Genomic DNA, 14,533 nt, shown 5'->3' on the forward strand with positions numbered 1-14,533 from the left:
CAGAATCATGTGCCTTAGGAGGCCCTGGGGGCCCAGCTTGCTGGGCCTGGAGCAGACGCGTGAGGGCAGCTCACCTGGGCACGTGGAGGGGCTGGGGCAGGTCTCGCTCTGGTGCTGGGGCCCGGCCTCCTCTGCCTCCCCAGGGCACGGGGACCCTCCGTGCCGAGGAGCGGGACAGGCGCAGGCCCTGGAGCGGGTCCTTGTCTGGCCCCTGCAGGGCTGGGAGCAGGCTGTCCACTCCGACCACAGGCACCAGCTGCCAGGCACTGTAGGGGACACCAGTGGGCGCCGGGGCACGGCGGTCCCTTCTGCAGCCCCGGCCCTTTCTGCCACCCTGGCTGCTTCTCCTCACCTCCCTGCGAGCTGGGTACGTACCTGGGCAAGGTAGGTCTGTGCAGTTCAGCCTCCCCTCCGAGCAGGTGCTGGGCGGGGCACGGGGTTGGGGGGACAGCAGCTCAGTCCTGGCCGTGCGCCCCACGGGCACCCCTCCTACGCTGCCTCTTCCCTGCCCCTCGCCCCTTCACCCCCATCTCCCTCCAAGCTCTTGGGTCCCCCTCCCCATCTCCAGCGCCTCCCAAGCCTGCTTCTTGTCTCACTCGGGCCCTCTCAGGTGGCCCCTGGGCTCCCTGCTGGTCACTGCCCGGTGTGTCCTAGTGGGAGATGACCACGGGTAGTCTGTTGCCGACTGGGACCAGACAGCAGAGGAAACACCACACCTGTGACCCTCCTCTCCTCGGAGCACACGCCCAGCCCTCTGCAGCTGCCTCAGTGTCCCCAACAATCAGACAGGGGTCGGGGGCCTGCCGCATCTCCTTAGGGACCGTGGGAGTATACCCTGCCTCAGCGGAGACCTGGGAGAGCTCGGGTGCGCCCTGCCTCACCCCCCGCCTGCTCCCTGCCGCACGCCCGCCCGGCTCACCAGTAGTTGCAGCCGTCCGGCCTCGCCAGCTGAGTGCCCGGGCGGTGCCGCTCCCTGGTCAGCAGGTCCAGGCAGCTGCAGAGGCCGGGCTGCACGCAGAGGGCCCCGTCGGCGCTCAGCACCTGGCCTGGGGGGCAGTAGCAGCCGGGCTGGCAGCGCCACACGCAGTGCTGGGGGACAGCAGGTGGGCTCTGGTCAGCAAAACTGAAAACAGGGCCGGGGGGCCAGGGAGGGGCGCCCTGGTGGAGCAAAGGTGCGGGAGGCAGGAGGCTGGGGAAGTGCAAGGGGGAGGAAGTGTGACGTCCCAGCTCAGCCCCTACGTCCTCAACACAGTCCATGGCGGAGCTTCATCGGCACAGCTGCCTTGTCCCCTCGCAGGGCAGAGGGAGAGAGGAGAGCCTGGGAGAAGCTTCCCTTGGTGGTGCGTGTGTGGGGGGGATTCCTCCAAAGGTGAGCCCTGCCCCATGGACGGCTCAGTGGGGACCCCAGGTCAACGCCTAGGAGCCAAGGCGTCTCCCAGACTGCCCAGGACTTAGGGAGCAGGGGCTGGCCTGCTGGGGGGAGACGGAGGCCTGCCGGGAAGGTCCAGGGGAGGCGAGGAGCCAGGCACCGCCCCTCCCTCCTCCATCTCCGTGTGGGGGGTCCCCCCGGACCCCCACAGACAGGCCCACCATCCCTCTGCCGCGGGTCCAGCATCTCTGCTTCAGACCCGCTGCCTCCCCACCACACAGGCGCCACTGGAAGCCGCCAAGTCTGCTCCGAACTGTCCCTCTCCATGGTCCTGGCCAGGCGCTCAGTCAAATCTCACACACAAGCAGCTGCACGTGTATGCGCACGCACACGAACATGCACACGCACGCACATGCACACACGAACACGTACAAACATGCACACGTGCGCTCACATGAACACACACAAACGTGCACACGCGCACACATGAGCACGAACATGCACGCACACACATGAACATGCATGCATGCACACGAACATGCACACGCACATACAAAACATGCACACATGCATGCAAACACACACATGCACACACACGCACGCGAAGACAAAGTCAAGGTCTCTGAGCCTCTCCTGGAACAACGGGGTGCGGGCCTGGTGGGAGCTGACCCCATCCCTCCCTCCAGTGCCCCACCCTGCCACCCTGCAAGGTGACCCTGGGGTCAGGGGTCAGGTGGGTATGCCAAGGGGGCCTGGACTCACCACGAGGTCATCACAGGAGCGAGGACAGGGAGGCCCACAGGGACTGTACTCGGCCCCCTCAGTGGAGTTGCAGTCGGTCACTGTGGGAGGGGCCAGGGCAGGCTGAGAGCCGCGTGGGCTGCCCGCCCCAGCCTCTCTCCCCATAAAGCCTCCTGCAGCTTTCCTGCCTCTGCTCCTTGCCCCCTGCCCCCATCCCTGACAGGTACCTGGGCACGACAAGGCCTGGCAGGCCTCCCCCTGGGCCTGAGGCCCCTCGCAGTAATCCCCCAGGCCCTGGGGTGGGGGCTGGTCGCAGGCTCGAGTCCGGCTCCGAAGGCCTCCCCCACAGCTCCGGCTGCAGCTGGACCAGGGAGCCCAAGGACCCCAGCCCCCAGCTCCTGAGGGGACAGCAGAGGAAGGAGTGTGGGGAGGGGGCTTGGCTGGGGCTGAGGGGCGGCAGGTACAGGCAGCGGGTGTCCCCAGGGGTGTCGTCCCGGGAACGGGGCACTCACGGTCACACCCCGGCAGGAAGCAAGGCTCCTCCTCGGCCTCGGGGCCTGGGCAGAGAGGAGCGGGCGAGGCCGCGGGGGGCAGCGGCGCCCCGCTGGACAGCACCACGCTGGGGGGCCCGGCACAGAAGCGGTGCCGACGGCGCCGGGCGGGGCCGCAGGAGGCGGAGCACTCGCTCCACGGGGTCCAAGGAGACCACGTGGGCGGACCTGGGGGTGCACAGGACGGGCAGAGAGAGAGCAGAGCGAGGGCCCCCCTCCCCCATCCTGGGGCTCTCCTTTCCCAGCACCAGGCGCGCCCACTTCGGGGGGGTGGGGGGAGGGTCAGGAGTGGGCCGGTTTCTCACCCTCCTCACAGGGCCGGGGCGTGCAGTCGGTGACGACCCCAGACACACAGGAGCTGGAGGAAGAGCAGCAGAGGGTCGGGGTGTCCTTACGAGCTGCGTTGTGCCCCCCGGATTCATGTGTTGAAGGCCCAGCCCCCAGAGCGTGACCTTGTTTGGACACGGGGTCTTCACGGAGGTCATCACGTTAAAACGAGGGCATCGGGGCGGCCCTAGTCCACTGCGACTGCTGTCCTTACACGAGGGGACGTCTGGAGACACACGTGCCCCGGGAAGGCAACGTGAAGTCACAGGGAGGAGGCCATGCGCAGGTGGACGGGAGGCATGCAGCCACCGGAGAGGGGACAGCAGGGGGCGCCACACGCGGAAGAGGACCGCGGCCTGCACGCTCTCCCTCCCAGCGCCGAGGAGAGCCGCCCACCGGCGTTTTGGTCTCGGATTTCTAGTGCCCAGAACGGGGAGAAGATGAACTTTGGTCGTCGCAGCCACGCAGTCCGTGACGCTGTGGCAGCCCCGTCAGGCCACGACAGGGCAGAGGAGAGCAGACTGGTGCGGCCGGCGTGGGCCGCCTGGGAGAGCCGGACGCCGTGCCCGAGGGGTGGGGGGGCCCACGGGAAGCCGAAGTCCCCTGCCGTCCCCTGCCGCCCCCTGCCGCTGAGGACGGACAGCAGGGTGCTCGGGGTCACGGGGCCACGGCGTGGGGCGGGGTCTCACCAGTTCTCACAGGGGCGGAGCACAGCGCTGCGCGGGGCGTGGAGCCGTCCCCTGTGGACGCAGGGGCAGTCCCGGGCGGGCACGCACACGTTGTTCTGGGACCAAAACCCCCACCGTCACCTTCCAATCTCAGCCCGGTCAGGCCCCCACCCCAAACGCCATGCACGCGCCTTCCACACACGTCTGTCCCTTCCCACGCCTGCCGGTGTGGCGGGGCACGGACCCCCAATCTCTGGGAGAAAAAGACCGTCCCCACTTGTTAAACGCCCATGAAATCAGCCAACAAGTCACGAAAAGTGCAATTAGTACAGCGATCCCTACGTTTTCATCGACGTAGAGACAAAATCAACAAAACTATGGGCACAGCGAGTCTGGACAGAAGTCGCTGGTGTCTCAAATTTTTTAAAAACCCAGCAGCACATGGTTCAAAGTCAGGTGTCCGGCCAGGCCCTGGGAGGCGCTTCACAGTCTTCCGGACTCGGATGACGGGGTACAGCGTTACCCCAATTGTACAAACGAAGAAACTGAGGTTCGAGAACACTCGGCCCAAGGTCACAGAGCTGCTAGTGGAAGAGCCTGGGCCGAAGCCAGACCCCATGAGTCTGTCCTTTACCCAGGCCCACAGCTCAGTGGCATCTCCCTATGCCCTCCCTTACCGCTCCGCGAGCTTTGTCCAAACTCCACCAGGCCTGGCCCCCCAGCCACGGTTTCCACCGCCTCCAACTGGAGTGCTGCCTCCCTGCTCTCCACACACTCTCGTCTTTGATGGAAAGTCAGGACCACCTCCTCTTGGAAGCCCGCCATGACTGACCCGGCCCCTGCCAGTCTGCATCTCACACTCTAGAGCTCGCAAAGCTCACTTCCTGCGTACGGTAGAGTTCTGTCTTCATTCCAGGGCCTCCGAGTCTGCTTTCCCTAAGCTGGGGGCTTCTCAAGGGCAGAGCCTGCTCTTGCCTCACAACATGGCCAAAGACTGAGCACACGGTAGGTGCTCAGGAGATAGCTGTCCATAACATGAGGGGCGGAGCGCTCAAGCAGGCATTAAGCACAAATACCCAGTAGACCTACCATCATTCCAGAAAAACAGAGGCCCCAGGAGACATGAATGCAGCTCGCCCGGGTCACCTGCTGGCTGGCAGAGCTGAGCCACCACCCCTGAGTTCAGTGCTCTCCCCTCAGCTCTGCAGGGTCCCCCTGTCTCTGCATCCACCCAGGCCCTGCCTGACCCTGCCCTGCCATCCAGGGTCCCCAGGCCCCGAGGAGGCCAGGCGGGGGGCCGCTCACCAGCAGGAGCGTCCCAGGTGGGCAGTAGCAGCCAGGCTGGCAGGTCCGGTTATTCTCTCGTGGGGCACTGAGCTCTGCACAGGTGGCAGGGCCCTGGGCACAGTCCAGCCACAGCTGGTCCATGGGACACACGCCAGGCACTGGCCCTGGGGACACAGAAGTTGACAGCCTAGTCCAGGCTCACTCAACTCGCCCCCGGGAACCCAACCCGGGAGAGGCATCAGCTCTGCTGTGTGTGGCTGGGGAGGTCACAGGGCTGCACGGGTCAGAAAGAGGGGTCTCTGGGGTAACAGGGAGAGGTTGATAGGGCCAGGGGTCAGGTGGCTGAGGAGCACCGAGGCAGGGGCACGGTAGACAAGGTAGGTCCCCAGAGCAGCCCTCACCTGCACAGGGCTGCAGGCCACAGGCGGAGAAGTCCACAGGGCTGTTCGGGCCGCTGCCTCGGGTGCGGTTCCGGAAGCCACCACCGCAGGGCACGGAGCACGGAGACCAAGGGCCCCACTCCCCACCGGGACCTGGGGTGGCCCCCGGTCACTGCAGGCCCTTCTCCCTACACTTAGCCCACCTCCTCTTCGCACCCACACACCTGGGCACCTCCTCCCCCTGGACCCCAGACACCCTAGGGCACCCCGTCCCTTCCTCCATCCCACCCCAAGAGACACCACCCCTTCTCGGGAGGTCCCAGGTTTCGGCCTGGAGCAGGCTGGCCCCCAGGGAGGACTTGTCAGGGCTTCCTGGGGACCACATGTTCGTGGCATCTTTTAGGGAAGGCCCCTGCACCTCTCTTGGGGTCTTGGTGGGGGGCGACTGTGAATGTCCTCAGCTCCTCTCTGGAGCGTTCTGAGGACCTCGGTCACAGCTCTCACCTCTGCATGGCCGCAGGCTACAGAATTCAGCCTCCATGTCGGGGCCCTGGCACGGAGCCCCCCCAAAGGCAGCTGGGGGCGCGGTGCCCGCCCGGAAGCGTCGCCGGATACCCACGTTGCAGCTGCGGCTGCAGAGGCTCCACGGAGTCCAGGGGCTCCAGCCGCAGGCCACTGTTATAGCGGGTATTCGGGGAGGGCCGCGGTAGGTGTGAAACCAGGTCACATCGTCCCTGGACCCCCACTTCCCCTGGGCGCCACTGAGGAACCCCATGGGGTTGATCTCTGAAGGAACCAGCGTCCCCTCTGGTCCCTGAGGACCTGCCACCCCCTGTTCCCGGGGCCGAGCACGGGGTACCTGGGCAGGGCTCCGAGGTGCACGCCATCTCGCCAGAGACGCAGGTGCTGCAGAGAGAGGGCCCGCCGCGGCCACGGTCAGCCCCTGCGCCCGGAGCTCTGCGCGCCTGCGCCCACGGCCACCGCGGACAGGACACCGCACCGCGCAGAACCGAAGCCGAGGGTCTGGGAAGCAAAGCGCGCGCTGCCCGCGGCCGTGCGAGCTTCCCACGTGATTCGGGATTCTCGCCAGGAGAACGCCGCCCTCCGCAGCCCCCCGACGCCCTGGCACCGTGCCGTCCTCGGTCCCACGGCTCTATCAAGGAGTCACCTTCTCATACTTTTTATTCCACCGATATTTACTAAATACCGTTTGGAAATGCCTTTGAGCGACTTTCTAGAACCAGGTAGGACAGATTTGTAAACAGAGTATATCCTAACTTGAGTCCCCTGGGGAGGGAAACCGTACACTTGTCTTCCCTTTTCTCCAACAAATGTTTCAAAGCCCACTTGTCGATTATGTGGAATTTCCAGAAAAAGGATCTGAGAGAAAAAGCAAAAGAGAAAAGAGAAGCAGGGAGAGGAAGAAGGAAGGAGAGAAGTGGAGGGAGGGGCCAGAGGATAGAAAACAAAAAGGAAGATGTGGAATGAAGAAAATAAAAATTGAAATGAAAAAAGGAAAAAAAGAAGGGTTAGTGCGCCCTCTGCTGGCAACGTCCTGTGTTGGCTTCGAATTCGGGGTTTCTGAGCAGAAACCAGCGAATCCCAGGTAGAGTCAGGAGAGAGAAACAGAGGCAACTGGAGAAGCTGGAAGCCCCTCTCCCGGCTCTAACTCCAACACAGATCACCTGTCTGAGCCTCCGTCTTCCCATAAGTCACATGGGTGTGACTATTCCTCCAGGCCCGGCAGTATCTCGCTCGCTCGCCGTCGCAGGGCGCCATGGAGGCATGCTACGTGCCCCCTTCCCATCCCCCACCCCGTGCATGTGCGTCCACACCTGCCCGCTCTGGAGCCACCAGGCCCCTCTCCCGCCCTGCCTCCCCTCGCCCCGACGCTGGTGGCTTACCAGTTGTTGCAGGAGTCCAGCGAAGCCGCTGCTCCCGGTGCGTAGAGCTGCCCGTGGAGCTGGCAGGGGCACTGGGCACGGGGCAGGCAGCTGGCATTGTGCAGGAAGAGGCCAGGAGGGCAGGCACAGCCAGGGGCACAAAAGCCGGTACATTCCACCCCAGGGCCCTGCGCCAGGCACAGCCGAGGGCACGGGCCCCCCTCCTGCTGGCACTGTTCAGCTGAGCGGAACACCATGTCCCCTGGGCACTGGGCTGGACGGGAAGACAGAGCGGGTCTCAGCAGGGAAGGGCCAGGAGATGGAGGGGTGGAAGGGAACCTGCATGCAGGTGACTGGTGGCCGCCCGTTGCCAGAATCAAGAAGCTAAAGGAAGTCCCACCCTAGGGCCACAGCTGGTGCCTGGTCCCCAGCAGGCAGGAGCTGGAGGAAACAGGAAATCCAGCAAAGTCTCTTAGCTCAGGCCTTGCCTGTCCTGGAGCCAGAGGTCAGTGACGAGGGAAGGCAGGGTGGGGATTTGGGGGTGGCAGGGAGTGGGGAAGAAATTCGGTACCTGAACAGGGCTGTGTATTGCAGTCCCTGGTCTGGCTGTGGGGTCCCTGGCACTCAGGGTCCCCAGGGGCCGAGCCAGAGCAGCTGCGCCCACGTGTCTGGATGCCTCCATCACAGGCAGCCGAGCAGGCAGACCAGGGGCCCCACAGACCCCAGACGCTTGACACTGTCAGGAAGAGCCAAGTTCACCCATCACGGACCGTGAAAAGACGTGGCAGGGGATGGAGCGTGGGCGCGGCTGGAGCTGTGTGGCCCACAGGGTCTTAACTGAAGCTTCGCCAACACCCGCACCTCCAGGGCTGCCCCAGACAGTCCTCTGGGCTGCGCCCACCCTGTCAGCCCCATGCTGGGCTGCCGGGGGGCGGGGGGGGGGATGGCTGGGGGTGGGAGGACGAGCTTTGGGACACCCCCACCCCTGGTGTTTAGAACCTGCCCAAGGGGCCTCCTTAGCTCTTGCCCCACCCGAGCACCCAGGCCACCCCGGGGACAGAGTGAGACATACCTGGGCACATAGGGGGACTGCAGGGCTCCTCTTGGGTGGCCTCTCCTGGGCAGGATGTGTTCCCTGAGCTGGGGCAGAGCCGGGAACGACTGCGCCAGCCTGGACCCCCTCCAAGGGCAAGGCAACTCTGGGAACAGGCGGACCAGGGTGCCCAAGGTGTCCAGCCCAGCGCCTCTGGAGGGGGGAAGGGCAGGCCTGCTGCAGGGGGCGCCTGGCAGGGCCCGGGAGGCTCGGGGACTCAGGTGAAGTCTGAGAAGCCACGGGGGGCAGGGGAGGACCAGGAGTGCTGCTCTGCCCTCTGGGACCCCCCACTGTCCGGCCCAGGTCCCAATGGCCCCCAACTCATCCCACACCTGTTCCCCGAGGACCCAGCTGGCCCCCGACATGTCCACTGCCCATCCTCGTATTCCCACGGAGGAAGGTTCGGAGCCCTCTGAACCACTGCCCACTCGGCGCAGGAGACCGCAGGGTCCCCGCAGCGGCCTCGAGGGCACCAGCACCCATTCTCCACTGTCTCCTCCTGCCCTCTCCTGCTGCAGAGCCAGGCCCAGAGCCCTGGACCCACACCTGCCCCCGACTCTCCTGCCCTCTGCTCGGCCCCGCCCACCTGGCACACAGAGACAGAGGCCTCCGCTGGCCCCAGCTCTGCCTGAGGGGCCTGGGGCGCCTTCCTCTGGCCTCTATGTGCCCCTGACCGCCTCCCCCAGCCCAACAGCCACGGCCAGGGGCCCAGCCTCACCCTCACACCCCACCCCCAGCCAGGCTGCTCTGGAACCCCGGCTGTCTGTGTGGGAGGACACCGTGGGGCCAGGGCCTCCTGGCAAAGCCCCACACGACAAGGCCAGTAAGTCCCAGGGCTGCCTCTGGGAGGGTCGCGGAGGAGTCACTGGCCACCGTGCCAACCCCGTCGTTTCCCGGGCAGGCACCGGGACGAGGAAGGCAGGCCCGGGGACGGCGCGGCGGCCCCCGGTCATACCTGTCCCGCACCCGGTGTGGCAGGCCTGCAGCTCCTGCCTGTCGCCTTCACAAGGGGCACCCCCAGAAGCGGCCGGAGGGTTGGAGGGAGACCTGGAGGAAGAGGCAGCCTGGGTGCCCGCTCCCCCTCCCTGCCCCTCACTCCTGCCCTCTTCATCTGTCCAACCGTCCTGCAACTGCCACCTGTCCCCTGCAGGGCACCCAGCCCCCCAGCCCCCAGGCCCTGCCCTGTCGGCTGCCCCCCCCCCGCCACGCCCCTCCCCCATTCTCCCTCCCTGCCCCCTCCACCATGCCCCGCCCCCCCATTTCCCTCCCTGCCCTGCACACCTGAACCTGGCCCTCACTCCAGAGCCACAGGAGCGGTCACAGGGACTCCAGGAGGACCAGGCTGACCAGCCGCAGGGCACAGGGCAGCCCCCGGGTTCGCACCGCAGTGCCCCCTGCTCACACACGCTGCGGGGGCGAGGGGGGGAGACGAGGCCCAGGCGGTCAGGACCAGGAAGGGGGCGTGGGGAGGGGACCATCCCCTGAGAGGAGCAGACGCCCTCACCATCGGCTGCAGTTGTCCAGAAGGAAGGGCAGCCCGGGCGGCTTTGGCTCTCCGCCCACGAGGCAGGGGCACTGGGCGAGGGGCAGGCAGCGTGCCCCGTGCAGGAGCAGCTCAGGAGGGCAGCGACACCCTGGGGGGCGGGGGGGGGTGCGCTCAGCTCCGGCCTCGGGCCGCAGGGAGGGCAGGCCGGACGCGAGGGCAGGTGGGCCTGGGCGGGTGCCCCACGCGCCCCTGAGGGCTCTGTCCCCAGCGCCCCCGCTTGCTGGGCTTGCCTCACCTTCCAGACAGCGCCCGCCGCAGCTGCCCTTGGCCTCAGGGTCCAGGCAGGAGGGCGGGCACGGGGGCGCCAGCCCCCTCCGGCACAGCTCGGCACTCACGTGCACACGGCCCGGCCCGCAGTCTGGTGGGAGATGAGAACGGGGGGGAGGTGGGCCCCAGGAGGCCCAGCGGCACCCCCACGGCCCCACCCCACTCCCCTTACCTGTGCCCCCCGTGCAGGGCTGCAGGCTGCAGGGCTCCCTCTCTTGGGGGGCCCCAGGACAGGGAGCACCTCCATTCTTGGGTGGGGGGTCCATGCACCTCCTCTGGCGACTCCGATGGCCGCCCCCACAAGAGACGCTGCAGGGTCCCCAAGCCTCCCACACTGTCCAGGCCCCAGCCACTGCAGGGAAGGAAGGAAGGAGACGGTGGACCACGGACAGCACTCGGGAGAGGAAGTGGCAGAGGAGAGAGCAGCCCGGACGGCCACCAGGGGGAGGCCGAGGGAGTGCCCGGGGACTCAACTGTCCCAGGACACCTCCCCTAGGTGGGAGACCTGGGCAAAGATCTCGAGGTGCCTTCTGAGATAAAGGGTCTGGTCCCTGGGAAAGGCTGGGGCGGCAGGAATCCTGGAGCAGGGCGCCCCCTGGTGGCAGCGGCCAGAAGCTGGGTTAGGGAGCCAGAGGTGGGGGCTGAAGACATCCGGACGTTGGAGGCCCCTCTCTGCAGTGCAGAGGCAGGACGGGGGACCCACAGAACAGAGGGCTACGAGGCCTTGGACACGGAGCCCAGGACAAGCGGCTCAGCCCGATAACACCCTCGCTTGGTGTGGCGGGGAGTGGGGGTCGGCTACTGCTCCAGCTGCCACTCAGGTCAGGCAGAGAGGGGGAAGGGCTGGGGCCCCGCTTCCTGACGTGCTCCCTGAAGGTGCAAGGCCGTGACCTCGGCAAAGGGCTGTCCTCCCAGAGCCCCAGGGAGGAGCCCAGACACTGAGGTCCCAAACACAGCAGGGACATTTCCTCAGTGCAGGTCCTGATGGGAACCCACCCCAGGTGTCCCACTTTGAAGGGGGGCTCTGAGGGGGCCTGAGGAGGGGCTGGGGTGCCAGTTACCTGGGCAGGCCTGTACGAAGCAGGGCTGGCTGCGCAGCCGGTCATCCGGGCAGCTGCCCCCCGCCAGGGGAGGCCGAAGCAGCTTCCGGTGCTGGGAGGCAATGCCCAGGCCACAACTGCGGCTGCAGCTGCTCCAGCCAGACCAAGGCGCCAGCCCACAGTCCACTGCAGGGGGACAGGTGCGCCAGGCTCAGAGGGGGCCCACCCGGGAGCACGAGCCTCAGGGGTGCGCCCTCCCCTGGCCAGGCACGCACCACAGCCCTCCTCGTCCGAGCCATCCTCACAGTCCGGCCGCAGGTCACAGCGCCGCTCGGTGGGCAGGCACTCCCCACTGCCGCAGGCCAGCTGTCTCGGAGAGCAGAGGGCTCTGGAGCCCGGCAGCCCAGGCAGGGCTGTGGTGGGCACTGTGAAAGGCGCAGCACCTGTTGCCGGTGAGAGGGAGGAGGGGAGAGCATAGTGACTCTGGCTGGATGATAAGCTGAGGCCTTCATCCTCGAGCGGGAGCCAATCGGCTTGCCGACCGAGGCCCCGGCCTCCCCTTCCTGCGGAGGCTTCCCGTGCCCAGCGCAGGCCTCCCACCGCTGTGTGCAGGTGAGGGCATGCTGTCTGGGGCCTGCACGGTCTCTTGCCAGAGGCTCTCAGAGTGTCCAGAGAGAGGCCAGAGAATCTAAAAGAGCAGTTCACCTCCTGGGGTGCCCCTTCCCGTGAGCGGCTAACACTCGATCTCCCTTCTTCTGAATGGAAGACGAGGCTTTGAGCATAATGATCTACTCTGGGTGGACGAGCGGGTGGGGGGCTGGATGGTGAGATGGATGGATGATGAATGAATGCGTAGGTGATGAATGCATTCCCATACGAGCTAAAAATGGGGGCAGAGACTCCCCCAAACCCAGAGCCCTCTAGCCACACCACCCGCGTGACACCAGACGTCCTGGGGGCCCTGCGGGGTCCCTTGCTCACCACAGAGCCTCTCGTCGGAGCCGTCGAGACAGTCCTCTTCCCCGTCACACAGCTGCTCCTGCTCCACGCAGCCCAGCACCTCGCAGGGCACCTGCCCTGGGCCGCACTGCGCGGGCGGGAAGGGCCCTGGGGCGACGCTCTGGCCTGTGGGCACCACCACGGCCGACTGACCGGACACGAGGCCCACCCTGTCCTCCCTCCCTCAGCCACCTCCCAGCAGTCCGCAGCCCCTCTTCCTGATACCCGGTGTGCCCCGCTTCCTGCTTCCCTTAGGCCCTGGGTCTCGTCCTACCCAAACCCCGGCCTCGCCCCGAGCTGTGTGGCCTGGAGCAACGTGGCCAACCTCTCAGGGCCTCTGTACCCCCACAGGGGAGTTGCTGGGAGGCTCAGGCTTCACAGGCAGAAGGCGGAGTAATCTTACTGGTAGGGACCACTGGAGGCTCGCGGTGGGGGGGTGGTACTGTCACGGCTGCTGTTCCTGGTCGCAGCGCCTTCGCCTCGGGCTGGGATGTGGCGGTGACAGTCGTGGTCTGCACAGATTCCCCAGGACTCAGGAGAGGCGCCTTGGAGGCTGGTACATGGCTCACTCGCCCAGTCCCTGGGGGTGCAGGAGGAAGTGGGGTGAGGCTTGCCGGCTCCTCTTCCCTGAGACGAGGCCGGAGGGTCCCCCCAGCCTTGCAGTGGTGCGGGGTGATGCCATCTATGGTTCCGTCTGAGACCTTGCCAGCCTCCTCCCCTGGGGGCTCCTCTGCCAACCCCAGACCCACTCACCAGGCAGGGCGCAGTGACAGCACGATTCCCCCACTCCGTCCACCAAGACCCAGCCCTGTGGGCACAAGAGGCCACCCGCTTGCCTCTGCCCCTGTCCCCAGCTGTCCCCACCCTGCCCCCACGCCATCCGCGCCCCTCACCTGGGGGCAGCTGCCCAGCGGGCAGTAGGGGGAGCAGCGTGCGGTGCCACCGTGCAGACACTGGCAGACCACGCAGGGGCCCCCTCGCCAGCGCTCCCCCACGCGGTGGACCCGCCCGAGGTGATCGCAGCCTTCACACGCCTCGGTCTGGCACCTGGGAAGGGGGGGGCCGCCCTTTGCCCCGTGAGTGGCTCGCCCAGGTGACCTGTCCCTCCTGGCTTCCCTGGAGTAAGGGGTTTCCCAGGACCTGGACTTTCGGTGACAAAACTGGGAAAGTCCTGGGCCAGTTGAGACTTGGTCACCCTATAAGCCAAACCCTGTCTCTGCACCCAAGAAACTGCAGCTGGCTTGGGAGAGGGGCATGGAAGGACCCCTGGCCAGTGTCACCCATCCCCAAGGGGGCTGGGCAGGCAGATTCAGCTACACCCCCACGAGCCTCACCCAGGTCCCTCCAGAGGCTCGGGGTGCAAACCAAAGACCCATACCCGCCCGTGGACTTGTCGAGCTGCATTAAGAGCTCCCTTCAGCCCCTTTAGGACCTAGAGAGCATAAAACGGATGTGAGAGAATGCCAGAGGTCCCCGAAGATGTGCTGGGGGTCCTGAGGTTTAGACCGATGGGGTGCAGAGCGGGGGGGTTTCCTTGGGGGCCTGTGGCACATGTGGAGGCACCCTGAGTGAGAAAGAGCCCACGGGCAGCTTCCTAGCAGGGAGCGCGAGGGGAGGCGCCAGGGCCCTGCGGGTGCGGGCGGGACGTGCGGCCGGGGGCATCAAGTACCTGCGGGCTTTGCGGTAGATGCCCCGGCACTGGCGACCTTGGCCAGAGAGGCGGGGGTTATTGGGGCTCCGGAAAGACCACTGAATGCCTCGGCTCCCACAGGGGCCCAGGCACTCAGCCCAGGGGGACCAGGATGACCAGCCACAGTTCACTGAGAAAGGATAGAGAGTTAGGGCCCGGAGGAAGGCGGGCACCCGGCTGGGCGGTCTAGGAGGAGACCGGGAGCTCCCCCGGGCAGGGCGGGGGTGGGACGCACCTGCGCAGTCAGGGCTGGGCCGGCAGCCCTGGGGCCGCCCGTCTCGGCAGATGCAGAGCTGGCAGTCGGCCTCGACGCGCTGTCCAGGCCAGTAGCGGGCGCCGTCCACCAGGCAGGGGCACTGTCTGGGCCACACGCAGCGGCCCTCGCTGCCCAGCACCTGCCCCGCGGGGCACCAGCAGCCTGGGGAAAGCCCAGAGCGGGGCTTCCCTGTAGGGGGCTCGGCCTTGAAAGCTCACCCGCCACACCCGAGCCGGGAGCCCCCTCACCTGGGCTGCTGCAAGGCCGGTCAGCGGGGCACACCACCTGACTGGAGATGTCATCGCAGGTCAGAGGGCAGGGGGCGCAGGGCCAGAACACCAGCTCCCCTGAGCAGGTGGCATTGGGGCAGCTGTCCTGAGGGCAGGGCTCTGAGAGAGAGCAGGACTGGAGGTCAGGAGGGGGGCTCCCCTGCAGG

At 66.7% G+C, this 14,533-nt stretch overlaps 1 protein-coding gene across 1 annotated transcript in view; it reads right to left on the bottom strand.

The window, feature by feature from the left end:
* Positions 1–14,533, bottom strand: part of SSPOP — a 46,960-nt gene that overhangs the window by 15,746 nt on the left and 16,681 nt on the right. The window contains exons 34-62 of the mRNA XM_036230722.1: positions 14,346–14,486; positions 14,077–14,259; positions 13,821–13,971; positions 13,045–13,198; positions 12,905–12,959; positions 12,555–12,731; positions 12,137–12,277; positions 11,428–11,595; positions 11,174–11,338; positions 10,285–10,464; positions 10,081–10,203; positions 9,804–9,933; positions 9,581–9,706; positions 9,255–9,346; positions 8,279–8,452; positions 7,778–7,942; positions 7,228–7,480; positions 6,183–6,229; positions 5,828–5,998; positions 5,345–5,476; positions 4,962–5,107; positions 3,678–3,772; positions 2,967–3,019; positions 2,623–2,829; positions 2,338–2,508; positions 2,132–2,211; positions 920–1,089; positions 376–422; positions 75–266 (exon numbers count right to left, since the gene is read on the bottom strand). Coding sequence (XP_036086615.1) covers positions 75–266; positions 376–422; positions 920–1,089; positions 2,132–2,211; positions 2,338–2,508; positions 2,623–2,829; positions 2,967–3,019; positions 3,678–3,772; positions 4,962–5,107; positions 5,345–5,476; positions 5,828–5,998; positions 6,183–6,229; positions 7,228–7,480; positions 7,778–7,942; positions 8,279–8,452; positions 9,255–9,346; positions 9,581–9,706; positions 9,804–9,933; positions 10,081–10,203; positions 10,285–10,464; positions 11,174–11,338; positions 11,428–11,595; positions 12,137–12,277; positions 12,555–12,731; positions 12,905–12,959; positions 13,045–13,198; positions 13,821–13,971; positions 14,077–14,259; positions 14,346–14,486 — 4,089 coding nt within the window. The remainder of the gene's footprint in view (positions 1–74; positions 267–375; positions 423–919; positions 1,090–2,131; positions 2,212–2,337; positions 2,509–2,622; positions 2,830–2,966; positions 3,020–3,677; positions 3,773–4,961; positions 5,108–5,344; positions 5,477–5,827; positions 5,999–6,182; positions 6,230–7,227; positions 7,481–7,777; positions 7,943–8,278; positions 8,453–9,254; positions 9,347–9,580; positions 9,707–9,803; positions 9,934–10,080; positions 10,204–10,284; positions 10,465–11,173; positions 11,339–11,427; positions 11,596–12,136; positions 12,278–12,554; positions 12,732–12,904; positions 12,960–13,044; positions 13,199–13,820; positions 13,972–14,076; positions 14,260–14,345; positions 14,487–14,533) is intronic.

Source organism: Rousettus aegyptiacus, unplaced genomic scaffold (genome assembly GCF_014176215.1).
Source record: "Rousettus aegyptiacus isolate mRouAeg1 unplaced genomic scaffold, mRouAeg1.p scaffold_m13_p_13, whole genome shotgun sequence".
In the NCBI taxonomy this organism is placed as follows: Eukaryota; Metazoa; Chordata; class Mammalia; order Chiroptera; family Pteropodidae; genus Rousettus; species Rousettus aegyptiacus.